At 52.3% G+C, this 27,778-nt stretch overlaps 1 protein-coding gene across 1 annotated transcript; it reads right to left on the reverse strand.

Annotated features, from left to right (window-relative positions):
- Window positions 1-14,386: 14,386 nt before the first annotated feature.
- On the reverse strand, window positions 14,387-16,537 carry LOC105983339 (chromosome unknown open reading frame, human C14orf132). Its single transcript, XM_013013180.1, has 3 exons — window positions 16,488-16,537; window positions 15,253-15,343; window positions 14,387-15,129 (listed from the first exon to the last, which is right to left on the reverse strand). Exons 1-3 carry the CDS (start codon window positions 16,535-16,537, stop codon window positions 14,905-14,907), a joined length of 366 nt encoding a protein of 121 aa, XP_012868634.1. The 3' UTR covers window positions 14,387-14,904.
- Between the last annotated feature and the right edge of the window lie 11,241 nt (window positions 16,538-27,778).

Here is a 27,778-nt window from a genome sequence, read left to right on the forward strand (position 1 = left end):
GGCAGGGCCGAGCCTTCCATCCTGAGGAGAGCTTTGGGAATTTTGGGGTGTTGTAGAGGAGGGATGGAGGCTTTCAAAGCTCTTCTCTGATGGAAATCAACCCCAAACAAAGTACGTACCCCAGATCTCTCTCAGTTTCGTATAACAGAAGGCAAGGAGGCCACACGCTGCCCGTGGAGCCCGGCCTCTTCCCCAGGGTCTCTTCCCCGCTCTTGGCCTCCTCGAGCAGAGAAAGGCCCAGTCTCCACCACCCCCTTCCATTGAGGGGACCAGGCCCCCCCTGGCCAGCCCCCTGTGGTGAGGAAGGCGGGCTCTGGGGAGGGTCAGGATCACACACAAGCTTCCTGCGGGGCCTGAAACCAGGGCTCTCTGAGCCACAGAGCGCGCGCACACGCGCGTGGAAGGCTGAAGCTTCCCCATGGGGCCCAGTGACCAAGGCCCAAGTCCACAACGCCTGCAGCTCTCCCCTGCTGCTGCCCAGCTCCTCCCAGACCCCCACTCTCCCACAGATCACACCGAAGAGCAGACCAGGACCCAGTCGCAGGACCAGGAGCCAGAGACCGCACAATGGAATTGATCAGAATGGATCATCCGAGATCCTGCTCATTTCTCCCGGTGCAACATCCCTACCAGTTATTTCCTCCTGTGTCCAGCCGAGCCGAAGCCAGGCTCCCGGGCCCAGCGATGCCACCCTTCCACCAGGGCCGGCCACCCGCTATGGTGGCGGCTGCGGCAGCTGCTCAAAGGGGCGGCGGCCACCCGGCTCCCTACAGCGTCAGGACCTCCCGCAGCTGTGTGGCCCCAGGCTCTCCAGGGGTCATCGGGGAAATCTGGGGGTCATCCCTTTTTCGTTTGATAAGAAGGACGATCGCTATCGGAACTCGGGGTGCAGCAGTCAGTGACTCTGGTTCTTAGTTCCAGCAACTTCTCTACACTGACTTCCTCTCTGTCACCATGTGTGTGTGTGTGTGTGTGTGTGTGTGTGTGTGTGTAGATACCTACGGGCTCCCCCACTTCTTCACACCTGCCTCTGTGAAGTCACCCCTAGACCAGCCCAGGCACAAAGTCCCTCCCACTGCAGCTGTTGGGACGTCAGGGACATTGAGCCCCCTGGTGGCTTTAATACCCCAAGTCCATTCCTCTCCCTCCGTGTGGCTTGCTTGGCAACGATCGGACACACTGCTGATCCCAGGGGAATTTTCCATGTAGCTTCTCAGCGAAATCTTAGGATTACAACACCGGAAGTGGTTAGCCTGGCCATGGGGGGGAGAGAAGAGGGATTTCTCCACACCCCCACCCACAGGCTGCCCCCCAGGCCACCACAGACAGGGCCGCACCCCAGGTTCCGGCCTGCATCTCCAGCCACCCTGCGTGAACAGCTGTGTGGTGTGGTTCTATGTCTTGTGTTCCAAAAGATGAGGAAACGTAGGGTTCAGGGGAGGTTTACAGTCGCCTCCGTGTGCCGCTGCCAAAGGAAGTGGGTTTCTGTTTAGATCTCACTGGAAATCATCTCTGAGTATCTGCTCAGAAACTTCTTAACTCTTCCTTCAGCCTTGACCTTTCCATGCTATCAAATTATAGCAGAAATAGTGAAGGTCTCGATGATATGAAACCCAGGACGTTCCTGAAAATGAGGACGGATCTCTTATGACAGGAAAGAAATTGGAGCCCAGTCAGGGTTTACCCTGTATTATTGGCTGGGTGACTTTCCCGAAGTTAACTTCTCTGAGCCTTCTTTATAGACCATGGGGACAGTTAAGTTCAGCGATCACAACAATGGCCTCAGCCTCCCTCCTCCTTTCCCATCCTCCCCTTCAGCAACTGGCTTTGCATTTCCTCCATTCAGAACTGACATCTATTTCCTCGTGGATGCACATGGACAGACCTTCTAATTTGCTTTGGTCAATGACATGCTGGGCGATGGTACTGAGACCAGAGTCTGCCATCCTGTTCCTGTCTGGTTGATTATGGGTAGAGGTCCAGAATTTGTCTCCACATTTGAATTCTTAATGAGATGACTTTGCAAAGGACATCTGAAGAGGTCACATGAAGAGGCTGTAGAAGCCGGGCGCTGGTGGCTCACGCCTGTAATCCTAGCTACTCAGGAGGCTGAGATCTGAGGATCACGGTTCAAAGCCAGCCTGGGCAGGAGAGACCGTGAGACTCCTATCTCCAATAAACCACCAGAAAACCAGAAGTGGTGCTGTAGCTCAAGTGGTAGAGCGCTCGCCTTGAGCTGAAGAGCTGAGGGACAGCGCCCAGGCCCAGAATTCAAGCCCCATGACCGACAAAAAAAAAAAAAAAAAGAGGCTGTAGAGGGGTCAGGGTTGGAGGGGGGAGGTTACTTTTCAATACCTTGCATTTATTGCTTTCTGTTCATTCATTTGGTGATTTTTTTTTCAGTGTTGGGATCGAGCCCAGGGGTTTGACTGTGCTAGACAAGCAAGCTACCACTGAGCTACATTCCCAGCCTGACAGGCCAGCCCAAACTGTGGTGGTTAAACTTCATTGTGTGCCTTGACTCAGGAGCTAGAGCCAATACTGTTCCTTTTCAAAGCTCATCTATGTCTTTGGCATTTTAATAGAAAGCTCTGTGTGTGTGCGTGCATGCCTGCATGCGTGCATACGTGTGTGTGTGTGTGTGTGTGTGTGTGTGTGTGTGTGTGTTGGTACTGGGACTTGAATTCAGGGCCTCACACTCTTTTTTGGCTTTTGTGCTCAAGGCTGGCACTTTCCTACTTGAGTCACAGCTCTACTTTGGGCTTTTTGCTGGTTAATTAGAGGTAAGGGTCTCTTGGATTTGTCTGCCCAGGCTGGTTTTGAGCCCTAATCCTCAGATCTCAGCTTCCTGAGTAGCTAGAATTACAGGAGGAAACCATCAGCGCTCAGTTCTATTTTAAATATTCTACACTTAAAATTATACCTATTAATGCAGATTGTCCCTGTGTGCTGGGTCCTGGTGACCTTTCCATAGATGCACATAATATGCTTTGAGCTCCATCTCCTCTCCCTCTCTCCCCCTCCTCCTGGTCCCTTCCCCTTCCTGCAGCTCTGCCTCCAGCTTTCAGCTTTCCTCTCTCTCTTTTCCTTCTGCCTGGCTAGGCAGCCTAGATCACAGCCAGTTCAGACCCATGCCTACTCCCCACCCCCAGCTCCCTCTGGCCTCCCGCCCACCCCCACTCCAAGCCCAGCTCTGCCTCTCCAACTCTGCGTGGACTCCAGCTGTGTGGGTCTCCCATGGGAACTTATCCCCTTGGGGTGTCAGAACTCCACGAAGGCACAGCTCCCCCCAGGGCAGGGCAGGGCAGGGGGGCTCACTTCTTTCAGAGAAGGCCCTGCTGATGTCCAGCACTCAAAGCGTCTCGTTTTCGGTGGTTGGTGGAGGGCGGATTGGTAGCCGCTGCTACTCTGCCACCCACAGCAAGTCCAGTTTACACGTCAACCTGTTTACCATAACTCTTTAGAAATGCTTGTAGGCGGCCCTTATTGTTTAACCCATCTAAATTCTTTCCTTTGCTTGATGTGGCATGTTTTAGGAAGCTGTTCTTCTTGTGGGGAACATTCTGTTTCAGAATCCCGTCCACTCAGACGGCTCGGGCTATTTTCGGGCATCAGCCATCGTGGTGAACAAAGTCTGTGTGTATGGAGCCCTTGGCTTGCCTGTGTTGTTTTCTTGGTTCCATTCCCTCCCGAGAGACTACTGAATCCATAATTAGGAACAGTCCCCTGACCAGTGTCACTACTGCAAGCCAACCTGGAGACTTGTCTTCTGCTTTTGGGACATCTTCCATGGGTTTCCAGTGCATATTCAGTAGACTCTGGCTGTGTGCCGCCGCTGCTGATTTAATTTCTACTTATATATTTGTTTCCTTTTCTCTGGGCAAAGCCAATAGCTCTCTGGGCATCATGAATGCAATCTTGTAGTTCTTTTTTGGGGGGAGGGGTCCAGTCGTGGGGCCTGAACTCTGGGCCTGGGCGCTGTCCCTCAGCTCTTCAGCTCAAGGCTAGCGCTCTACCACTTGAGCCACAGCGCCACTTCCGGCTTTTTCCTTTTTGCTTATGTGGTGCTGAGGAATTGAACCCAGGGCCTCATGCATGCAAGGCAAGCACTCTACCACTGAGCCACCTTCCCAGCCCCAGCAATCTTGTAGTTCTAACAGAACATTTCGTAAAATTTTCTCTTCCTCTATGCTGAAAGGTCTTATTATCTGTTTTATGTAGTGTGTGTGTGTGTGTGTGTGTGTGCGCGTGCGCGCGTATACGCTCGCGCATGTGTGTGCGCGTGCATGCCAGTACTGGAGAGTGAACTCAGAGCCTGGGCATTGTCCCTTAGCTTCTTTGCTCAAGGCTGGTGCTGTACCACTTGAGCTACAACTCTACTTTTTGCTGGTTAATTGGAGGTAAGAGTCTCTTGGACTGGCTTGGAATGGTGATCTTCAGATCTCATACTCCTGAGAAGCTAGGATTATAGGCATGAGCAACTGGCAACTGGCTGAAAATTCTCCTTGCTCAGTGAGGTGGTCTCCTGCTAGCATTATTTTTTCAGTTTGATATTTCATTTGCAAACTTGTAAGTTTGAGTTATTGGGTTTCACATTTCTTCACACTCTTTCTGTCGAGGTAACGGTTTCCTTGGTGTCTGAGTAGATTTTGTACTTGGACTCTGGTTTTGTCGCTCTTGTTTCTTGATGATGATACGAAAGGTACAGCAATGCAGTTGCAGAAATAGTGCGGGTGAGAAAGCCCAGGGCCAACTGTGTTTCTTTGACTCCCGCCCCTAACCACCCTACCCCCCTCCACAGTCTCATAAAGAGATCTCTGCCCAATTCGTGGACGGCATACTATGTCTCCTCCCCGACTTGGACCAAACCCTAAGCCCTAATCCCCATGGTACAAACTGGCCAGACGTGAACTCAGGCTCTGCTGCCTCCTGTTCAAAGCAACTCACAAATTCTTAACGATGTCAGCGCTGTTTGGTTGGTGGATTGAAGATTAGACTACCAGAACATTCTTGGGGTATATTAATCTCTCCTAATAAGGCACCGTCACAGTAGCAGGGTTGGTCTTCTCTGATTGGCTCTTGGAAAAGCTCTGCTGGCCACGGGCCAGGCCACGGGCAGTCTCTCTTCACATCTGCCCTTGCCAGGCTGGGTTGCTTGTGCAGGAATCTGGCCACACCTGTGTCTTAATACATAGCTGATTCCTGGCCCTGGCCCCTGCTGGGACGCGAGAGAGTTTTGCTTGTGGTCATAAAGACAGGAAGTTGCAAGTTCTAGAATGGGGATTTGCCTTTGGGATTTCACTGCAGCAATCATTTTGCTTTGCTGGACCTGCTCTAATAAACAAACAGCCCTGGACAGGGTAGCAGAAAGACATGCCATGTATTTGCTATGGTCCTGGAGGCTGGAGGCCAAGAGCAAGGTCCCCCCACCCCCCCAGGCCTCTCTCCAGGGCCTGCATGCGTACTTCGGCCTTCTGGCCTCAGTGTTTCTCAGCCTCTGAGCTCACATTCAGGCCCTCCCCCCCTCCCCCGTGGGTCCTCTCCTCATCCTAGTAGGACACCAGTCCAAAGGCATTACAGCGCCCTACGGACTTCATCTACCCTCACCACTTTTTTTTTTTAATTGTGAAAATACTGTACAGAGGGATTACAATTACATGGGCAAGATAGTGAGTGCATTTCTTATCAAGCATTGTAGCCTCCTCCTTTGTTTCCCCTTCCCATCCCTTCCCATCCTCCCCTCACCCCCCCACCCAATCCTCCCCACCCCAAAGTTGTAAAGTTCATTTTCGACATGACAACTTGTACTTCTCATTGTTGCAACAGGTCCACCTGTATCCTTATTTAAACGACTTGTTTTTCCCCTTCCCCTCCACAAATTATACTGACATCAAATACAGTAAAAGCAGGGGTTATACTGTGGGGGAGGGACATACAAAGCAACAAAGAAATAATCTTATAAATGCGTTAGAAACAAATGCATGAAAGAAAAAAACATTTAAATACATATCTAAGGGTTCATTTTCCTAACATCACCTTATCTGACCTTTTCAGCTTGACTCATACATATACTAGATATTGCAAATAAGGGAAACCATGGGAACTATGTTTCTTTGGGCTTGGCTTACTTCACTTAATATATTTTTTTTCCAAGTCTTTCAATTTCCTAACAAATGGGGGCAATGTCATTCTTTCTGATGGAGGCATAGAATTCCATTGTGTATATATACTATATTTTCTTGATCCATTTATCTACTGAGGGGCATCTGGGCTGGTTCCATATCTTAGCTATGGTAAATAATGCTGCAATAAACATAGTTGTGCTGGTAGCTTTAGTGTGGTCTTGTTTGTAAACGTTTGGGTAAATGCCCAAAAGTGGGATTGCTGGGTCATAGGGGAGCTCTATGTGGAGTCTTTTGAGGAACCTCATACTGATTTCCAAAGTGGTTGAACAAGTTTACACTCCCACCAACAATGCAGTAAGGTTCCCTTCTGTCCACATCCCCTCCAGCATCTGTTGTTATTAGAGTTCTTGATTTTTGTCATTCTAATTGGGATGAGGTGGTATCTCAATGTTGTTTTGATTTGCATTTCTTTTTTACCCTCACCACTTTTTATAAGACCCTATCTCTAAGTATAGTCATATTTTGAACAGGTAGGATTCCAACATGAATATCTGTCTACCTCCCTCCCTCTCTATCCTTCTGTCCACCTGCCCACCTACCCATCATCCAGTCACTCATCTATCATCTAAGCATCAAGTAATCAATCATCTATCTATGCACCTATCTATCTATGCATCTATCTATCAATCAATCTATCTATCTATCATTTGTGTATCTTGAGACAGGGTCTTCACTTTAGGATATTGACTCAAACACCATGAACTTGAGGAAAAACACACAGCTCTAGAAGAAGCCACCAATTTCTAACCTGTGGCATCAGACCTGTGAGGAAGAGAAGGGGCCTGGGGAGTCTGAGCCCCAGAGAGACGCCTCTGCCCCTGCACAGGAGTCCAGGCTTCTAAACGACCCATGTGGGCTAGTTTACAACCTCCACAGGATACCAAAGCACTGAGGAAAGGTTAATGAGGAACTTCCTGTAGAGGAAGAGATGACATTAAGTCTCCTGGCAGGATGTGACAGGAAGTGCCTGGTGCAGTGGATACAGGTTTTATCCAGATCACTCAGCCTGAATCTAATCAAGCCCCTAGACACTCTTTTAAGCGAGCAGAGAGCCAAAGTTTAGAGGAGCCCCAGAGGACATGAAAACGCTGTCACATCCCCAGTGTAGGAAATCCTATAGGATAAATGGCCGATTGTTTTTCAGAATGAAAGGTATGGGAGGAGGGAGGCCTCCTGCCTGTGGAACAAAAACCAGAACACTGGCCACACTTGGGCCCTGATTGGAGCAATCTTTTTAATAGAGAAATCAGAAATCTGGTTATGCAATAGCAGACATGAAGAAATTACGTGTGTGTGTGTGTGTGTGTGTGTGTGTGTGTCTGTGTGTCTGTGTGTCTGTGTGTCTGTGTGTGATGAGTCTTAGGTTTCCATGACACTTCCTAGCACAGACGCTGTGGGTTTCTGGGCTGGGGCACAGGGCTCGACCCCAGGGTCATCGCCTGTCCCTGACCTCCTGGGGCAGAGAGATCTCAAATGCACAGACCCATCAGGCCTGTAGGAGGGCACAGAATTCTGGGGTCTTGGGTACACAGTGTGTTCTGGAAGAGGAGTGGTGTCGCAGGGTGGATGTGACCTGTGGGGCCTTTGAACTTTATAAGGAAAAGGCAGACAGGGAGGACAGGGAAAGGCCATTAGAAAGTTGCTCAGAGCAGAGCCCTTGCTGGGACCAGAGCTCCTGGCATGGAGGACCAGTGTGTTTGTTTACAGGGACAGAATGCTGAGCGCCAGCCCTCCTCTACCCCAGGGCTGGTGACCTCTGCGTGGCTTACCACACGGTCAGGCAAACCCAGACATAGAGGTTTTCTGTTGCTGTTTTTTTGTTTGTTTTGGCAGTCGTGGGGCTTGAAATTTGGGCTTGGGCGCTGTCCCTCAGCTCTTCAGCTCAAGGTGAGCACTCTACCACTTGAGGCACAGCGCCATTTCCGGTTTTCTGGTAGTTAATTGGAGATAAGAGTCTCACAGATTTTCCTGCCTGGGTTGGCTTTGAACCATGATCCTCAGATCTCAGCTTCCTGAGTAGCTAGGATGTCAGGCGTGAGTCACCAATGCCCAGCTTCTGTTGCTGTCTTTGATGGCACCATAGGGGCTGAAGGGGTTTCTTGGTGTCCTGTGACTGCCTGGCTGGCTCAGATTCCTGGTTTACCTGTTGAGCTGTCCTCCAGGACATGTGCCTCTTTTGTCTTTGTGTCATGCTCACCAAACAGGGCCACATCCAGGCCCACTGAGGCCTGAGGACTGGGGTTGGCCTGTGGGCCCCAGTTTAGAACCCAGCTCTGTAGATCAACTTGGCAGGGGCTCACTGAGCATTATTGGTTCATTTCCTATTCTAGGACCCTGTGGCATTCTGGCCAATTTCCTTGTGGGAACAAAATCTCCTTGAGCCTGGGGTCGTCTCAGAGCCTCTCCTGGTGCTTCCTGAAGCCCCCCAGAAGCTTCAGGGGGGCAGGACCCAGGCATCAAAAAGCCCTAGGTGGCTGGCCCTGGGGGAGCTGTCACTCACAGGGCCAGAGGGCTGTGATCTCTTCCTGTTCCCAACACCCATACTGCCCCCTGCTGGCAGATTGCTGTAAATTTTCCCATCCTTTTCGGACCTTTTCCATGCTTACTTATTAGTATATTATTAGTATCTATTAGTACATATTGGTATCTATTAATTGTACAAAATGTAGCCGTACATGCATATAATGTGCTGTGATGGAATTCAACTTCTCAATTTCTCAGTCTTTCCCCATCCTCCATCTTTAAACCAATTATCAACAGGCTTCATTGTTCTTTCACATATGTGTATCAAGTATTTTGACCATAATTATACCTCATCACCCTCTCCTTTTCCTCCTTTCCCTCTCCACATTCCATTGGTTCCCCTCCCAAGCAGTCCCTGCCTGACCTTTGTGTCATTTTCCTTTTGTCTAGCTTCCTCATGCGAGAACACGCAACATTTATCTTTCTGAGTCAGATTTGCTTCACATGATGATCTCATTCCGTCCATTTTCCTGCAAATGCCATAATTTCTTTTCTTTTCTTTTCTTTTCTTTTCTTTTGTCGGTTGTAGGGCTTGAACTCTGGGCTTGGGCTCTGTCCCTCAGCTCTTCAGCTCAAGGTGAGCGCTTTACCACTTGAGCCACAATGCCACTTCTGGATTTCTAGTGGTTTATTGGAGAGAAGAGTCTCACAGACTTTCCTGCCTGGGCTAGCATTGAACTGTGATCCTCAGATCTCAGCCTCCCAAGTAGCTAGGTTTATAGGCATGAGCCACCAGCACCCAGCTATAATTTCATTTCTTAGTGGCTATGTAATGTTCTATTGTGTATATATACCGCACTTGCTATACTTGGACACCCTCCCTGCTAGCTTTACTGGGATGGTATGTAAACAGTTGTGGGAGAGCTGTGCAGGTGCTCTGGAGAATGGTGACTCTGGCGGGGTGTGTTGTGGTTTGGGGGGGCAGCAGCCAGCATGTGGGGTGGCCTCAGTGTGTTGGTCTTCTCACATCCTGTCACACTGCGGCTCACTCCTAGAGACAGGGTCCCGGCTCCTTTAGCTGTGTGTGACCCAGAGCGAAGCCCCCTCTGCAGCTCCCCTACCTCGACTCCCCACCCCCATGCCCGGGCCGACTTCTGCCTGGGTGAGCTCCTGTGTGGGGTGGATGAGGAGCTCTGCAGGCTTGGGCCTCCAGGTGGGATGCTGCCTTCTCTCCCACCACGGCCTGTGGGGCGGGGGAGGGGTCTAGGAGCCAGATGTCCCCTGGGGTTTCTGGCTAGGCCAGCCTGTTCCCACAGCTGCCCGCTGCCCCCTCCTGGGAATTTTCCATCTTGGATTGCTCTGCTCCTGCAGGGCTGTGGAAAGCTGGTCTTAGTCAGGAGCATGATTCCTATTCAGACAGGCCTGGCCTGGGGGCCTTTCCTGCAAGCCACACAAGTGAGATTAAGCAGCAGGCCAGGCGGGCGCCAGCCTGGGTGCTGTGTAGGAAGCGTTCAGCGCATTCTGCGATCTGCTTCCTTCCCTTCTCTGCTTCTCTGCACAGGCTTCCTTCAGCCGCCAGGCCTGGCCCGGTCCCCAGGCAGGGCCCTCACACTGGCCTGGCACTGGAGGAGGGAGCCACAGCAGGCCGAAGACCACTGGTGTGAACCACAGCCGGGAGGGGGGGAGCCAGAGGGCTGCCCGCCAGGCCGCACCCCCGCCTCTCCTGCCAGCCTTGTCTGAAACGCCAAAGCCAACCCGAGCAAGCTCGAGCCTCCTCCTCCAGGGTCAGTGCAGGCCAGACTCCCAGCCCGGCCACCTGATCCGTGGCCTTGGGCGGGGAGCAGCTCTGTGGTTGCTTCAATAGTGGAGCAGGGACAGCAACAAGAAGGCTCCTCGTATGCAGGAGATTTGCTGGGTGACTTCATATATTTGGGTGGCTTCATTCTCTCACTCATTCATTTATTCATTCATTCACCTCCTCCCTGAGTGTCTGTAGGCATTTGCTGGGAGCCAGGCATGGTGCTAGGTGCTGGGGTAGAAAGCTGAATAAGACTGACTTTGCTCTTCAGGGCCTCGGGCCGCAGGGAAAGCTGAGGGGCGCTGCCCTGTGGTTTGCTCCAGGTGGGAGGGTGAGCCAAGGCTGGGCAGGTGAAGGAGGAGGGGCCCCGTCTCGCCCCATTGGTCCACCAAGAAGATGACCCTGAAGCTAAGCTTCCAAAGGTGGGCAGAAGGTTTCCTTCCAATAAAGCACAGCCAGGCATCAGAGACAGAAAGCTTTCTTTCTTGTTTTAATGATCATAATAGAAAATACAGCCATGACAGTAATAAGTCAAACAAAGGGAGATCTCACCACTACGCTTGTACAACTTGGAGAGGGACATGTCTAAGCAAAGAGCACACTGAACTCCTACAGAACGGCAGAGCCTCTTCTCAGTGACCACAGGGCTAAAACCAGACATGCTCAGGGAAGAAGGGCCTAGAGGGCTAATGAAAACTCCTTTTTGTCAAGTAAATCACGGGCATTTACAAGTCGATTAGGAAAAGGTGAGTAAGATGCTGACACAAGGTGCTCTGGCATGAAGACCAGGGCAGACAGGAGGGGTTGAAATTTGAGGAGGAGAGAGAGTATCTGGATGGGGGATAGGGCTGAGCACATGAACAAAGCCAAAAGTCAGACAAGACCCCGAGGGGCCCAGTGGCTGTGTCCCCCCAGCCTCTTGGGTACCCCATTTCCAAGCTCTCCCCCAAGGGAGCTCCTCAGAGGCCCTGGTGGAGGCTGGTCTCCGGAGTCCCAGAAACAGAGGTTGCTGATGGGACTAGCAAGTGACTTGTTCAGCCTCCACTTTCTCTTTTCTTTTTTTATTTCTGCTTCTGGGGATTGAATCCAGAACCTCACACAGGCTAAGTGTGTTCTCTACCGCGCCCCCCCCCCCCCCCCCGCCAGGGCCATGCACCCAGCTCTTGTTGTTTTCCTGTTTTGTTTTAGAAACAGTCTCTCTGCTAACTTTGCCCAGGCTGGTCTTGAACTCAGGATCCTGCCTCTGCCTCCTGAGTAAGTGGGATTAAACTGTGGATTATACACCCAGCTTTAGCCTCTGCTTTCTGGGGTTTCTCTCATCCAGGATGGGGGGGTCCCCTTAAAAGCCCCCAGAGTATGGAAATAGAGTCATGTGAATTTCTTAAGACTTATTTGACTTGCCTTCAGCTGGAATTTTCTGGAATCAACCATTGCTCAGTTGATTTCCTTCAGTGATCCACACAGGAGCAAGAGTGGGGGTTTCCACAGATCTGGACGTGGTAGTTCAGGCTCACAGAGTCCCTGGCCTGCCCTCCGCAGCGTTTGGGGGCTGGTTAATGCTCCGTCTGTGGGTCCGTCCTGCAGTGTAGGAGTTAACGGGCACCCCGGGCCTCCAGCCACTGGCTGCCTCCACCACGGTTCCCAAGCTAGCGGTGACACTGCCCGATGTCCCTGGGGGACGGGAGGGCACCGCTGTGCTACAGTGTAGAAGCAGCACCCTGGTGGGGCTGCATGCTATGGGGGGGTGCTCTCCTGGCTCCCATTCTTGTTGGAACCCCCAGAACGGCCAGTGCTATGCCGACTCACGGAGACACAGGCCTTGAGAAGCTGACACAGGGGACCCGGCCTGTCTTGCCACACAGAGGGGGTAGGCTCAGTGGACAATGAGGACTTTGGGGTACCCCAGAAGCTGAGGCACACACACACACGCACACGGTCTCAGCATAAGCTATAGGATTTGTGATTGGTTGGTGATCAGGGCAAAGGAGACAGAAGCCTTCCCCTGGGGGTGCAGAGCTGGAAAGAGAATGGGAGGCAGTGTGGGGGTTGGGCTGGAGCTGTCTGGGTGGGGCAAGGCCGTTGCCATGGTTACCAGGCAGCATCCAGCCTGGGCATGTCTTGGCCTGCACAGAGGCCGGTGTGTGGCACACTTTTAAGGTCTACAGAGACTCAGGTTCAAAAGCCAGAGTGGGTGTGGTCACCTCACATCTGGAGATTCACCTGTCTTTCAGGTGGAGACGGTTCTCACGCTGGGAAGAACTGTGTCCCCTCCCTGCTCACTGTGGCCCGTGAGGCTCCTGGGTCGCTGTCCCCTCCCTCCATGGCCAGTATTTCTCCAACACGGATCTCAGGAAGATTCCCTTCCCTGGACTCTGCCGGGGCTGCGGACTCCACACTTCTGGGGTCTCCGTACTAGATCACCCACCCCCTCCCCACCCCTCTTGCTGAGTGACCAGGGCCAGGGCGCACAGGGCAGGCTGGCCAGGTGAGTACAGACAATGTAGGCTCCAGCGGCAAGCTTGGGCCCCGGCTAAACTCCTGGCAACGCAGCTCTCCCCCACGGCAGTGGGGGCACCCCTTCGGCATCTCCAGGGTGCCAGGAGGAGCCTGGCAGCTGTGGTGGAGCACACGATCCTGGCTCCTGGTGAACACAGCGGCCAGGTGCCCGGCGATGGCTCTCTGTGGACTCTGGGGACCTCAGTGCTTCCCATGAGGATGGAAGATCCCATCAGATGCTCTCTAGAGCCCTGATGCTGCGGTTCGGAGACTCAGCAGATGTGCTACACTGCCCGTGGGTGGACGCTGGCCGCAGTGGTGTGGTGGCAGGAAGAGCAGAGGCTGTCGAGGCCTGGTAATCTTGTCCTGCAACCCCCAGAGCCCAGGGCCAGCCTCTGCCCACTGAGATGTCCTCCGCTGGACAAGGACACACACGCCTCCTCAGACCGGTGGCCGGCTCCCGGGTTTTTTTTTGTTTTTTGCAATTATCTGCTCCACCCTGGAGGGAGCTGCTGCGCCTCTCTCTTCGTTTCCTTTGTACATTGTACAAAGTCAGCTAGAAGATGCCCCAGGCCCGAGATCCTCCCATTCTGGTCTGCACAGGAGCTTCATGCAGCAGGGTGCTGGGCAGAGTTCTTCTTGAGGAAGAGCCCTGCTCCTCCCCGCTGCCCCCAACCCTTCTGGCCTTTCCTGGGGAGCTTCCCTGCCAGGACTCCAGCCACCATGTTGTAAGGAGGGGAGGAAACTGGCTGGAGGAGGACAGGATCAGAGGTGCTCATGTGATCTTAGCTGGGATGGAGAGAGCACTGAGTCGAGACCTAGGAAACACCTGGCCGTTCCAACTCCCTCCACTGGCCAGCCCTGGCACCACATGCCAATCACGCCCCCTCTGCCCCATCCATCCAATCACGAGGCAGGGGTGGGGCTTGTTCATCTCTAAAACTCCACAGGTCCTCAGAGAAGGAAAAGTCAGCAACTTCACTTGAGTATTAATGCTTTCCCCCCCCACCCTTTGGGTGGAGTAGGGTTTGAACTAGACAGGTACTCTGCCTCTTGACCTCCTACTCTCTTTGCTTTAGTTACTTTTTGAATAGGGCTTTGTGTCTATGCTTAAGCTGACCTGGACTGCAATCCACTTATTTATGCTAGGACAACATTACCTAGGATGGCAGGCAGACGCCACCGCACTTTGGATGGGCTCTTCCAAACATCATGCCAAGCCAGCCAGCAACCCTGACACTCCTAACCGCTGCCTTCCAAGTAGCTGCGATTACAGGCATGTGCCACCATGCCTGCTGGCAATTCTAATTTTTTAAAAGACATCTTCTCTTCTTCAAGGATCAGCAAGTTCATCTAGTAGATAAAACCAACCAGCAGTCTCCCAGAAACCCCACCATGGTCCCAGTAGCTCCCACCTCTAGGTTCCAGGCACTCTTGGGTCAGGTGACCAAGTGCCACTTATAAGTGAGATCAGGAGTCATCCATATGCCAAGGGACAGGCCCAAAACCAAGGCTGGGTTGGAAACTCTGAGTTCTGATGACAGCTTTGGTCCCAGAGCCACAGACCAGACCATGAACAAGTCCCACAAGTGATTACTGACTGCAACAAGCGATCACCAAGCTTTGTCTACAGCTCAACCCTAACTGGCTGCTCCAGCCGGTCTGGGGTTTGGGGGTGGTGTTTTCAGGGACTCTCTATCCTGTTCTACGTGGGCCTTGGTCCCCCATGTGGCCGGGACCCCAACTTCCATATCTTCTCAATCAGCTTGGCCAGAGCCAGGAATGCGGTCTGGGGAAAATTCCAGATCCTTGGTGGCTGCCCCAGGGGGAGGCCATTCCAGGGCTCAGCACCGCTGGTTTAGAGCCAGAGGCCAGCAGCAGGGCTGGGCCACACGGCCAGCCACGGCCCACGGCGAGCCCGGTGGAAAACACGCCGTCCTGCGATGGCCGGTGGCCGTTCCCTCAGAAGGTGAACGCGTAGACCACGCCCACCACCACGATGTTCCCCAGCGTGGCTATGATGGCAATCCACAGCAGGACGGCGTCGTTGGAGGAGCGGGGTGGCTCCTCCAGCTGGCCGTGGCCGTTGGAGGCCGCGTGGACGTTGCTGGAGGAGTTGAACAGGGAGTACTCGGTGCTGAATTCCTCGTTGGGGGAGTCCATGAACACCCCTCCCATCATGGGGAGCTGCGGGAGGGAGAGAGAATCAACCAGGGCTGTGAGGACACCCCACCCCCACCACCGAGGACTCCACCTGCCCCTCCCCCCCCCCCACCACCGAGGACTCCACATTCCCCTCATCCCCACTACCGAGGACTCCACTTGCCCACACACAGAAACGACCATGCGTTTAGCTGAGCCCATCAAAGGCGGATTCCGAAGCCTTTGGCGGCCATCTCTCCTGTGTCAGTCCGCACACACAAGCTTGGAAGAACTTCTGACAGTGCATCGGGATGGGTGAAGGCCTACAGGCCTCACCCCGCCCCCCACCCCAAGGCAGGGCCTTCTGCCACAGCTCAGACCATAAAATGCCTTTATTCTTCTCCTAATCTAAAAGACAGTGTATACTCAGCATAGGACACCAAGAAGATATGAGAGGACAGAGTGAAAAGTGAGAACCACAATCCCAACATAATCGCGGTTAGCAGTTGGGGATCTTTCCAATCTCCTTTCTGAGAGAGGGGGAGAGAGAGACAGAGACAGACAGAGACACAGAGACAAAGACACATGTTAAAATGTGATTTTTTTTTTATCCTTGCATTAAAAAGTCCATCAGAGGAAGTGGTGCTGTGGCTCAAGTGGTAGAGTGTTGGCCTTGAGCTGAAGAGCTGATGGACAGCGCCCAGGCCCAGAGTTCAAGACCCATAATGGACAAAACAAAACAAAACAAAAGAACCCATCAGAATCCCCTTTTTAATAACCATCTAGTATTCTGCTATAAATACAAACCATGATTTAATGGTTCCCCTACAGTTGGAAAATTAAGGCTGTCCACTTTAGCCTGTTATAAATAACCCCTGGGCATCTACTTGGCTGTGCATGCGTTTCTCTCGGTGTAGATAGACTCCCATGTACACACTTCTCATATAAGCATAAATATTTTGGTTCCTGGTGCATGCAAAGAGCCAACCCCCTTTCTAGGGGCACGACTGGAATTCTCACCACTCAAAAACTCTGCACACTGCCCATAAACACTCTGGCTTGCTTGTTTCCAGGGACCAGAACTTTCTGTCTCGATTTTTAAAGGCTCTGCAAGGCTCAGACTAGCGGGGGGTTGAGGCGCTGGGTGGCCCAATGGGAGAGGGTGAGCCAGACTCCACAGCGAGGCCTCTCCTGCTCAGGGGACCCTCTCTGGAGGCAGAGGGGAGGAGCACTGAGCCCTGGGAGACTCTGGGGCCTGTTTGGCCCAGGGTCGATGCTTCTCTTGAACAGGACCAGAATGAAGGGATAGGAAGCGGTTGCACAACGTCCGCTCTCACATGCCACACAGCTAACTGTGTGGGACAGGTGAGTCTGCCTGGGGTCTGGGCACTTGTAAGTAGTACCTTGCGGCCTTCTTGACCCTAGACGCATCTGTCTTTGCTGATGGAGGCATCTTTGTAAAGCATGACCATAACTGAGCCAAGTGCTCCCTGAGCACTGAAGAGTAACTTCTGATAGGCTGGGCCCCCCTCTCCCCTCCCCCCCACCAAAGTTGGACATTTTCGTTCATAAGGACACAGCTATGCCCTGAGGAGGGAAGAAGGAAGATGTAGTGACAGAGAGTGACCACTAGGGGGAGTGTAGACCAGGCTGGTTCCAGGGTGAAAATCCCCCCAGTGGTATCTTTCCCGTGTACTGTCCTATCCATGATACCATATTCTGTCGAGATAATGAAATCGTTGCTGTTTTAGCCTACTGATGAGCAGAGCAAGATTACAGAGTGTAATTCTACCTCAATTACCACAGGGTTCAACCAGAGGTTGAAAACGCTGGTGCAGAAAGTGTACTTTCTCCCTCTGCCCTGACCCTGAACACTCAGTTCAGCCCACATCATACTTAAATCTTAGGGTGCCCTGCCTGCCGTCGGGGTGGGGGGCTTAGATCGGGCTGTGACTGCTCTCCACACCAGAGGATGGTATCAGCCCAGGAAACCACTCCGATTCCAAACTGCCTGGCTTTCACACTGCTGGAAAGTTGAGAAATTGCAACCAGAACCCTTGCAAGCTGGGGACCATCTGCAAACAATCTTAAAAATATAAAAATCGAAACAGAAACACTGTGGCATCTTCAGAGAGTGAGGTGATTAGGTTCAGTCAGCAGGCAGAGCCTGGTGGCTTATAATGAAGAGAGACTGTGTTTGTCTACATACACGTACAGACAGTTACGTGTGCCTGTGCATAGAGTTCTGCAGCCCAGGCTCACACACATGTGCACTCACACACACACACCGTGCATGCATACATGCTGTGTGCTGCGAACACCTCCAGAGCACCAGCCAGAGCCACCTCATTCACTGGTGCTGCCGGGCGCTGGTGGCTCATGCCTGTAATCCTAGCTACTCAGGTGGCTGAGATCGGAGGATCACAGTTTGAAGCCAGCCCAGGCAGGAAAGCCCTCCAGACCCTTATAAACAACTCCCCCAGAAAGCAAGGCCTCACCATGCACGGGGTCCTGGCAGGGCTCCGGCAGGCAGGACGGGAGGGAGGGCTGCCCCTCCACCCGCAGGCCTGGGTCTCCAAGAGGACCCAGGGAAATAAGAGTAATTTTTAGAAAGCTGGAGCACATTGCACAATTAAGAGGGAAAAGCAGATTCGCTCCTTCTGCTCTGAAGCTGTTGCCATAGTAACTGCACAACACAGAAAGAGATGACACCAGCGCCTGGCCCAGCGCACTGCCTCTGAGCACTGACTAAGGGAGTGAGGGCGTGCCCTGGGGACAGGAATGCTCACTGTGTGGTCCAGGCCCCGAGGCCCCGGCCTCCACCGCTGACCCTTGCTGGCCCAGGCTGGCTCGGTGGCAGTTGCTTCCCTCTGCCCAGCTGGTTCAGAAGCCTGGGTGGCGCCATGGAGCCTCTGCCTGGGCAGGGGAGGGTAGCCGGAGGTTATGAATAGAGCAGGGCTCAGGACGATGGAGGAGGCTGGGGCTACAGCTTTGCCAGGCTGCCGGTGCCCGCTAGAGCCCTCACGCACCCCCCCCCCCACACACACACATGTGATAGATCACCAGACACCACCAGCCTGGCCTGCCAGGGAGAGAACTTGGGATCCCTTTCCCGCTGCTCACTGGGAGGAAAATACTGCACTTATTCATCCCTGGGCGTGGAAATCCTCCGAAACACGTGCAGTCTTCAGGTATAAAAATGAAGACAGCCGGGCGCCGGTGGCTTGTGCCTGTCATCCCAGCTACTCAGGAGGCTGAGATCTGAGGATCGCGGTTCAAAGCCAGCCCAGGCATTAAAGTCTGTGAGACTCGATCGCCAAAGAACCACCAGAAAACCAGAAGTGGCGCTGTGGCTCAAGTGGTAGAGCACTTGCCTTGAGCTGAAGAGCTGCGGGACAGTGCTCAGGCCCAGAGTTCAAGCCCCATGACCGACCAAAAAAAGGAAAGGAAGACACTGGCTTCTACCACCCCCGGCTGTGGGCTTGGAGCCTCCAGCAGCCCGTGTACAGATGGTTTAGCGCTCAGCGTGGGTGAGGCATCAGTCCACAGCCACACAGCCTCACACGGCACAGACGGTGCCATCCCCCGGGCCCCTGCCAGGTGCTCTGAGCTCTGCACACAGGAGGCCCCAGCAGCCTGGAAGGGGGGGTGCGCAGGCGTGGGGACGCCCCACGGGTGTGTTGGAGCCAGGGCGCCTTGTGCTCATCCTAGCAAAGCGCCTGGGCATCTGGCTACGTGGGGGACATCACCAATAAAAGCCGCCGTGCCGTGCCCCGCTCCGCGGGAGAACTTTGTGAGCCCTTAAAGAGGCCTCCGGTGTGGAGGCGGGCTAGGACACTCTGGGGGCTGAGAAGGAGGGCCGGAGTGGGGAGTGGGTACCGGGGTGGGGAGTCAGAAGACACCTTTTTTAAAAGCACATCAGGCCAGGTGTTTACTTCCAGAAACTTCCATGGAATAAAAGCATACAGGAGCAGCCGGTGGTCATTTCCGGGTGCCCACAGACCTGTTTCTGAATGAGAAAAAAAAAAAGTGGGCTATGTTTTGTGCAAATGGAGATGCAGGTGTGGCTGGGGGTGGGGGGGTGGACGAAGGTGTCCGGGAAGGCAGAGGCTACGACTGGGTGCCACCGGGGTCAGGTCCCCTACTGAACCGGCTCTTTGGCCTCCTTCGGCCTCAGTGGCTCCATCTGAGAAATGGACTGGTTTAGTCCATCCCTTCTCCCACTGTAACTCAAACGGAAAACAATAACTTAGTGGTGCAAAGATTTGTGGCAGTCCCGGCCCACGATCTGCCCTCAGCCCAGAGTGAGGCTGAGCAGGGCATGGAAGGCACTCAGCACGGCTTGCCCCGGTAACCCGAGGACCCACCCCATGTGGAAAGCGAACTCCTGAAACAATCAAGGGCAGAGGGCCTGGGGCTCCACAGCCCTCTCGGGGTGGATCCCACCGATTGCGGGGCCATCCACTCTACCAGCCTGCCAGACTCTGGCATCCAGCACAGGGTCCCCTCAGCCTTACCCCCACCCACTGATGTCGCGTAGGACGGCCCTAACCTTGGGGACCCATCTTAGTCTGTCTTGCTCTACTCAACTCCCACAGCCTGGGCCACTTAGAAATGATGACAGGCCTTGATTTAGCACAGCTCTTGGGGCCGAGAGTTCAAGGCCAAGGTCACAGCAGTGTGGCACTGGTGAGGGCTGCTGTGCTTCTAAGATGGCGCCACCACGCTGGGCCCCCCAGGGCGTGGGGTGCGGTGTCTTCCCCTGGGGGAAGGGAAGAATCCTTCCCTCTTAGCCCTCATCCAATCACAGCACTCATCTTTGGGGCGGGGGCAGGTTTCTAAGTCTAATCACCACCTAAAGAGCCCAACTCTGATACCGCTGTGCTGGGAACTTAGTGTCTGCGTGAATGTTGGAGGGACACACATCCAAATGGCACAGGCCCCGCGTGCAGCCCCTTCTGACGATCCTGTCCACCTGCCCCAGGTCTCACCCTGTTCCCGGGGTTCGAATCACCGGCTCAGCATCCTCAGCCCGGATTAGTCTGCTGGCTGCTGGCTTTGGAGCAGGCATCTCGCACAGGGCCCCCAGCCAGGCATGGTGACACATGCGCAGGCACCCCTGGCGGGGGAGGTGCAGAGGACTCATGTGACCTGCTGGAACCACACACAACCAAGGAAGAGGCCAGGGAGGATTCGGAGTGGGACTTCTGGCCTGGGTTCCTGCGTTCCCATCTCTCCTGGCAGCAATAAACCCTAGCTAGGGTCCTGGCCACCCTCAGTCTGTGCACCAGGAAAAAAGAAAAGCAGCCTGTGAACAGGTGCATTTACTAGAAAGACTCTGCACAGGGGACCCCCAGATTCCCCTAGGCAGGAAAGGCCATCACCCCAACCCGCCAAGGAAACTGAGCCCCAGGAAGGCTCCATGTGCCCAGCCTTCCAACCTGTTTCCAACTCAGGATTCAGACCCCGATCTCCCTAATTCTGTATCTCCAACCCTTACCTCTGACCTCAACTGACTTCTGAACAGAACTCAGGAAGGGCATCCGCCACCCCTACCCCTAAAGTATATAAGTGGCGTTGTCAAGATCCAAGCTCCGATCACCCGCTTCCTTGGCCCTGAGGACTGGGTCTCGGCAGTGCTGTGGGACTTGGAGAGACACTCCAGTCCCTGTGGTCACCTCCCATCGCTCCTCCGTACATCCCAGAGCTAGGCTCCATGACACACGAGGAAGCCGGAGCTCACAAAGTGACCCTCAGGCCCTGCAGCCCCAGTATGGCGCGGGCTGCTCTCTGCTCCAGACTCCTGACACAGCCTCCCGTGGCTCAGGACGGGCCGGGCACGGAGCCAGGGGAGGGTGAGGTGGGACAGCGATGGGAAGAAGAGGGGCTGGCCTCAAGGGACAGTGACCTCAGGGCCTGCTGCCACTCTCTATAATCTATTCAACAACAGCACCTCTGTGTTCCTCTCCCAGACTGAGGATCAGAGAGGCTTATGGAGGTTACCCAGGGTCACCCAGCTCAGGGCATCCAGGCTGCGATGCCAGCTCAGATGTTTATGGCTGCATTTAGCTTTGTGTTTGGCATTTAATTTTGTGGAGAGAAGGTCTACTACTATAGTCTAGGCTGGCCTAGAATTTCTGAGCCTATAGGGATCCTGGGATTATTGGTATGCACCACTACTCCTGGATAATGTGTGTGTGTGTGTGTGTGTGTGTGTGAGAGAGAGAGAGAGAGAGAGAGAAAGAGAGAGACAGAGAGACAGAGACAGAGAGAGAGAGAGAGAGAGAGAGAGAGAGAGAGAGAAAGAGAGAGACAGAGAGACAGAGACAGAGACAGAGAGAGACAGAGAGAGATGGAGATAGAATCCAGGGCCCTGTGTTTGCTCAGCAAGCTCTTGAACACTGAGCCACATCCTCCATCCATGGCCCATATACATTTCTTTTTAAACACTGTATTCCAGTTTTGTTTTTGTAAGTTACTGGTGTTGGGGCTTGAACTCAGGGCCTCCACGCTGTCCCTCAGCTTTTTCACTCAAGGCTGGCAGTCTATCATTGAGCCACACCTCCACTTCCAGGTTTCTGGTGGTTAATGTCACAGACTTTATTGCCTGGGCTAGTTTCAAACCATGATCCTCAGAGGTCAGCCTCTTGACTAGCTAGGATTAAAGGCGTGAGCCATGGCATCTAGCTCAACTTGTGCTATTTTTGCAATGATGCCTTTTTAAAATTTCAGTAGTTTTGTGTGTGTGTGTGTGTGTGTGTGTGTGTGTTACTAGGGAATTGAACTCAGGGCCTTATGCATGCTACACAACCACTCTACTGCTGAATGACTTTCTGCAGCTACATTCTTGAAGGATAAATATAACTTGTTGGGAGAATTCCCCGTGGGTGTCCTCTATGCTGCAATCCTTTTGAGTTAGAGACACCGGCAGTTTTTGTTCTGAAGAATCTTTTTTCAAAAGATGTTTGGCGGTCAGCAGCTTTGAAGACAGTCACCGTCCCTCTGGGGCAGAGGCCATTTGTGACTGAACCAAACCAGGATAGCAAGCCGCCGGCTCTGGGGAAAGGCTGGGTAGGTCTGCCCGCGGTGCTGCTGCAGCTCCATGGGGTTTCCTGAGCTTGAATGGCCCAGCTGCCACACAACCCCACCTGAGCTCCCCTGCGCCCCGGGGGACATGTGCGCAGATGGGGCTGAGGTGAACACGAACGGGGAACCCCACGGTGGGCTCTGGGTGAGAGAGCGAGGCCTCGGTCTTCCTCCCCATCTTTGAGGTTTGCCCAGCAAGCAAACATGTCTGACCCACCTGGCCTCTCCACCTATCTCGTGCTGATGGGAAGGGAGATGGCCCAGCAGAATACATCAGAGGTGCACCCTCGCCCAGGTGAGGCTGGGTGATTCCCGGCCATGTGCAGGACACATCCAGGCTAGATCCAAGGAACGGATGGACTTCCCCAGGGCATATCCCATCCTAAGGAAACCCAATACAACAGGAGATTCCAGAGTGAATATGAATATGGGAACACAAACAGGGAATCAGCCCCACCTGGCCCACAGGAAGAGGGAAGACAGAGTCATGAACTGTCCAGCACAGTCGTTACCAGCTTTTGCTCAGTGTGGTACAGTGTGTGTGAGTTTTGTTGGTTTGTTTTTTGTGCCGGTACTGCAGCTCAAATGCAGGGCCTCTGGTTAACTGGAGATACAAGTCTCTCAGATTTGACTGCCCAGGCTGGCTTTGAAACCACAGTCCTCAGAACTCAGCCTCCTGAGTAGCTTGGATTAAAGGCATGAGCCATTTGTGCCTGGCCTGATCTCGCCCTGACTGTGTCTTGGTCCCTTCCTGAACCCAGATGGCGGCGCACAAACCCTCCGGCCCCGGGAGGCTCAGGGTCCTCGTGGGTAAGGTGGCTTGTGATGCGCTGAGCTCACCCTCAGCCATTCACACCATCTGTTCCTCCTCCTCCCACCCGAGCCTGCCCGTCAGACCCCCGTCCTCCACACCACGCATGGACCACAGCATTAGCGAGGGATGACCAAGCAGATCCTCGTGGCTCAGTCCATCTGCACAGCTAACTGAGCCACTCCTGGGGATGGGGGGGGGGGCGGCAGGAGCTCCATGGGAGGGAAGGAGAGGCAGGAAGTGGAGAGGAGGCCAGAGGCTGGAGGTGGGGGGGGGCGGGCATTAGTCACCACTCAGACCCTTCTTAAAGCAGCGGGAAGCCAAGTCCTAATGCTTTTCTAAATCAGCTTCCAGGGCTCTGTGCTGGGTGGGGGGGCCCTCAGGGGACTCAGCTGTTAACTGAAGCTCCCTGGGCGCCACGCGGGGCCGGCCACAGGCTGGCACAGCCCCCAGCCCTCACCTTCTTCTTCCTGGGAATGAGGCCTCTCAGAGGCCAGATGTCAGGACAAGACCCAGACCAGGTCACTGGGGGATGGCAGACAGGTTCTCTCAGGTCTCAGAGACACCCTGTCTAAGGACACATGAACCCAAAGTGACCAGAGCAGTGTGGAAAGGAATTTATTCCCCCCCTACCCCCAACTCCTGAGTTTAGCTTCCCCACTCGGGTAGCAGAGGCTCAGCTTTGATGTAAGGATGTGTGTCACTTGAATTATACGGCGCTCAACAGAGAGAGACAGAGACCAGAGCTGGAAGGAGGGGCAGTGGTCTGAACTAGATCCGGGGTTCTCTTCTTTTCCCCGGTAGGAGGAAAAGTGTAGAGAGGGAAACACAGTTGCTAAGACACCAGCTTTTGGAAACTCTGCTTCTCCCAGCCAAGATGGAGCAATAGGGACAGGATTGGCCCTCCCAGCTGCCACAACAGAAAACACAGGACGCCATCTAGGAGGGTGATTTCCAAGAGAGCAAACTCAGGTTAAGGGAGAGATGAATGAGGGTCACGCCAGGATCGCTCCTACTCATGACCTGGGGCACACTGAGGCAGAGCTGGGTGTCTGCCCTGAATTTTAGAATCAGATAAGAGAGCCTGAGTGGCTGCTGCACAGTAAGAGCTCTGGGGGTGGGGGAGGGGTGTGCAGAGGACAAACCCAGCCTCGGAGACATCAGGTGATGGTGTGTGTGTGTGTGTGTGTGTGTGTGCAGAAAAACCCAGGCATGAAAGGAATTATAGGGAGCAGCACCCACCTGTGGAAGACATAGTACCTGTTTGCATGTGGCAAGTCTAGAAGTTCCCGGGGCATCCGGAAAAATACTCACAGAATACTGTCCACAGTAGCAGAGACTAAAAATGGCACGGATCCTGCCCAGGAAATCTTCAAAGCAATCCCTCAGGAAACCAAACTGTTCCCAAGTAACACAACTGTCTCCCAGCACAAAGGCCTTGAATTCTTACAGGGACACAAAAATATCTAGTATACAAGAAGGTAAAACCATAACTAATCCAGAGTGACCAGGCGTGCACAGGCGTGATGGGGCACAAGGCAGAAGGTTGGGAGTTTGAGGCCAGTCTGAGCTGGATAATGAGTTCAAGGCTGGACTGAGAAAAACAACAACCCGCACGCCAAACTGTGAGAAAATACATACCACATGGCAGAGAGGGCAGCCAGCCAATCAAAACCAGCTCAGACCTGACAGAGACTCACAGTTAATAGAAGATGACATTAAAACAGCTCCTCTTAGAACATTCTGTGTGTGTTTTTTTAAGCTGCAGGAAGCACTGAATACGAGAAGACAGTGGAAGGAGTTTCTCTTTTGTGGGCAGGACTGGGGTTTGAACTCAGGGCTTTGTACTGCTAAGCACAGGGTCTACCACTGAGTCTCACCTCCAGCTCTTTTTACGCGGGTTGTTTTTGAGATAGGGCTTTTCCTTTTTGCCCAGATCAGCCTCAACCATGATCTTCCATCTATCATTCCATTGTAGCTGGGATGGCAGGCACATACCACCATGCCCAGTTTGCTGTATTGAGATGGCGTCTCCTGGACTTTCTTGTCTGAGCTAGCTTGGAACTGATATCATCTCAGTTTCTGCCTGAGTAGCCAGAATTATAGGAGTGAACTGCTATTGTGATTAACTTGTTTGTTTATGTTGGTACTGGGGCTTGAACTCAGATCCTGGGCACTATCCCTTACCTTTTTTTTTTTTGCTCAAGGATGACACTCTACCACATGAGTCACAGCTCCACTTCTAGCTCTTTGTTTGGTGGTTAACTGCAGGTAAGACGGACATGATAAATTATACAGGACTGTAGGCATCTGCACACAGTGAGACCAAAGGAAGATATTCTTGGGAGAGCAACACAAAGGCCACAATGCCTATGTGTCCATGATCCTATAAAATAATATTGATCAAAATGAACTCCAGGAATTGGAAGAAGGGTTTTTAATTTGTTGTTGTTGTTGTTTTCTTTTTGTCTTGTTTGTTCATTTATCTGCTTTGGGGAGGACATAGAAAGGGGTGCACAGAAAAGGAGGGACAAAGTGTGAACAAAGGCACAGTGGTACTCACTAGATACTATGTTGAAAATGAACTGGGCAGGGATGGGAGGGAAAAACAGGAAGAAAGCAAGGGAAGGGGTGACATCGTCCAAAAAGAAATGTACTCTTCATCTGACTTATGTAACTGTAACCCCTTGGTGCATCACCTTTATAACAATAAAATAGAAAAAAAAGTATTTAAAACCCTCAAAACTAGAGATAAGAGTCTCATGGACTTGATTGCTTAGTTGGCTTTGAATCGCAACCCTCAGGTCTCAGCATCCTGAATAGCTAGGATTACAAGTAGATTTTTTTTTGTCAGTTATGGGGCTTGAACTCAGGGTCTGAGCACTGTCACTGAGGTTTTTCGTTTTTTGGGTTTTTTTTGTTTTTGTTTTTTTGGGTCTGGACGTGGGGCCTGAACTCTGGGCCTGGGCACTGTCCCTCAGCTCTTCAGTTCAAGGTGAGTGCTCTACCACTTGAGCCACAGCGCTACTTCCGGCTTTTTTCTTTTTGCTTATGTGGTGCTAGGAATTGAACCCAGGGTCTCATGCATGCAAGGCAAGCACTCTACCACTGAGCCACCTTCCCAGCCCTGGGGTTGTTTTTTTGTTTTTTCTCAAAGCTAATGAGAGTGCTAGTCATATTCCACTTCCAGTTTTTCTGGTGGTTAATTAGCGATAAGAGTCTCACAAAGTTCAGACCTCAGCCTCCTGAGTACCTGGATTACAGGTGTGAGCCACAGTGCCGGGCTTGCAACGTATTTTTAAAAATATACAAACTAAGCTCATAGAGAATACAACTATGTTTTGAGATCAGTAATACACTGAGGGTGCTTGTCAGTAGTTTAGATATTGAAGAAGAAACCGTGGGAAACTCCTTCCCATCTGAAACACACACACAAAAAAAAGACTGAGGAAACAAAATGAGCAGAGTATCAGTGAGCTGTGAGGCAATCTCAGGTGGCCTAATATAAGTATAAAGAGCTTCTAAAGGAAGAGAAAGAAGGGGGAATAGAAACAAAAAATTGCAAAGAAATAATACCAGAAAAAATCATACAAGGATACAAACTATGCACCCACACAGATATCCCCAAATCCTAGCACAAGAAACAGGAAGAACACTGCACAAAAAGATCAAAGTGCTTAAAAACCATCTGTAAAGAGAAAAATCTTAAAAAGAGGCCAGAGGGGGAAAAAAGAGAGATTATGCTCACAGAAACAAAATAAGAGAACAACAGCCGACTTCTCACCGGAAACAATGCAAGCAAGAAGAAGGTGGAACAATCTCTTTAACTCAGCTGTCAAGTTTGTGCACAGTGAAAAATGCCTTTGAATAATGAAAACAAGCAAAGGAATCATATTTGCTCCCAAACATACAAAAGCACTTCTGAAACTTGAGACATATTGAAGAAAGACCTCCAACACAAGGAAAACAAAGCAAAAAGAAACGTGGATCTGTACAATAAAAGGAAGGGGCGATAACTAAAAGTAATAACTCCCTGGGAAAAGATGATTTAAATAATTTAAGAGAAAACTAGCTTTCAACAAAGAGTAGCAATGGAGTGTGAGTTTTGCAACTTACGTATAAGTAGACATTTAACAGTCACAGTTCAAAACAGAGAAAGGAGCAAAGTATACTTTTGCGAACTTCTGACTGTATGTGAAGGTACAGAAAGGCTGTAAGTTAAAGATCTTTACTACAAATCAGAAGTGGGGAGCCTTTTTAATCACCGAGGGCCATTTGCCTATCTCTGACATCTTTTGTGGTTCGTACAAAATGATTAATACAGGCGCTGGCTACAGGCAGGCAGTCAACAGGGAGCAGGTGTCTGTCCTGACATGTACCAAGTAGTTTTGTGGGCCTCCTATGTGCTGACAGGAGTGAAAAGTTTCACCTCCACCCCTTCACACATAACAGCAACCCCTAAAAGAGCAAAGTGTCATGCCGATTATAGTACACATGAAGTGTCCCCACAAATGGGGGCTTCCTCCCCTCTGGTGGTGCTATTTGGGGAAGCTCTGGAAAGCTCAGAGGATAGACCTAGCTGGAAGAAGTAGGTGAGTGGAAGGATCCTGGGGGCATTTTATCCCTGACACCTTTCTGCTCTCTCTTGGCTTCCTGTCCACCATAAGGCACACTGCCTTCTCCCACCACCCGGTGCTCTGCCTCAGAGGACCTCACAGCCAGGTGACCATGGATTGAGCCCTCTGCAGCCACAGGCCAAAAGAAATCTGCCCTCCTTTAAGTTGTTTGTCACAGCGA

Source organism: Dipodomys ordii, unplaced genomic scaffold (assembly GCF_000151885.1).
Source record: "Dipodomys ordii isolate 6190 unplaced genomic scaffold, Dord_2.0 Scaffold2, whole genome shotgun sequence".
Taxonomy (NCBI): domain Eukaryota; kingdom Metazoa; phylum Chordata; class Mammalia; order Rodentia; family Heteromyidae; genus Dipodomys; species Dipodomys ordii.

Bases quoted from the DNA above. Each gene is read 5' to 3' on its own strand.
- LOC105983339 (XM_013013180.1), bottom strand. From the start codon at position 16,537: ATGCCTCCATCAGCAAAGACAGATGCGTCTAGGGTCAAGAAGGCCGCA. The intron at 15,344-16,487 runs GTACTACTTACA...GGACTGACACAG, and splicing joins AGGGTCAAGAAGGCCGCAAG to GAGAGATGGCCGCCAAAGGC. The intron at 15,130-15,252 runs GTAGTGGGGATG...TCCCTCCCGCAG, and splicing joins GTGGGCAAGTGGAGTCCTCG to CTCCCCATGATGGGAGGGGT.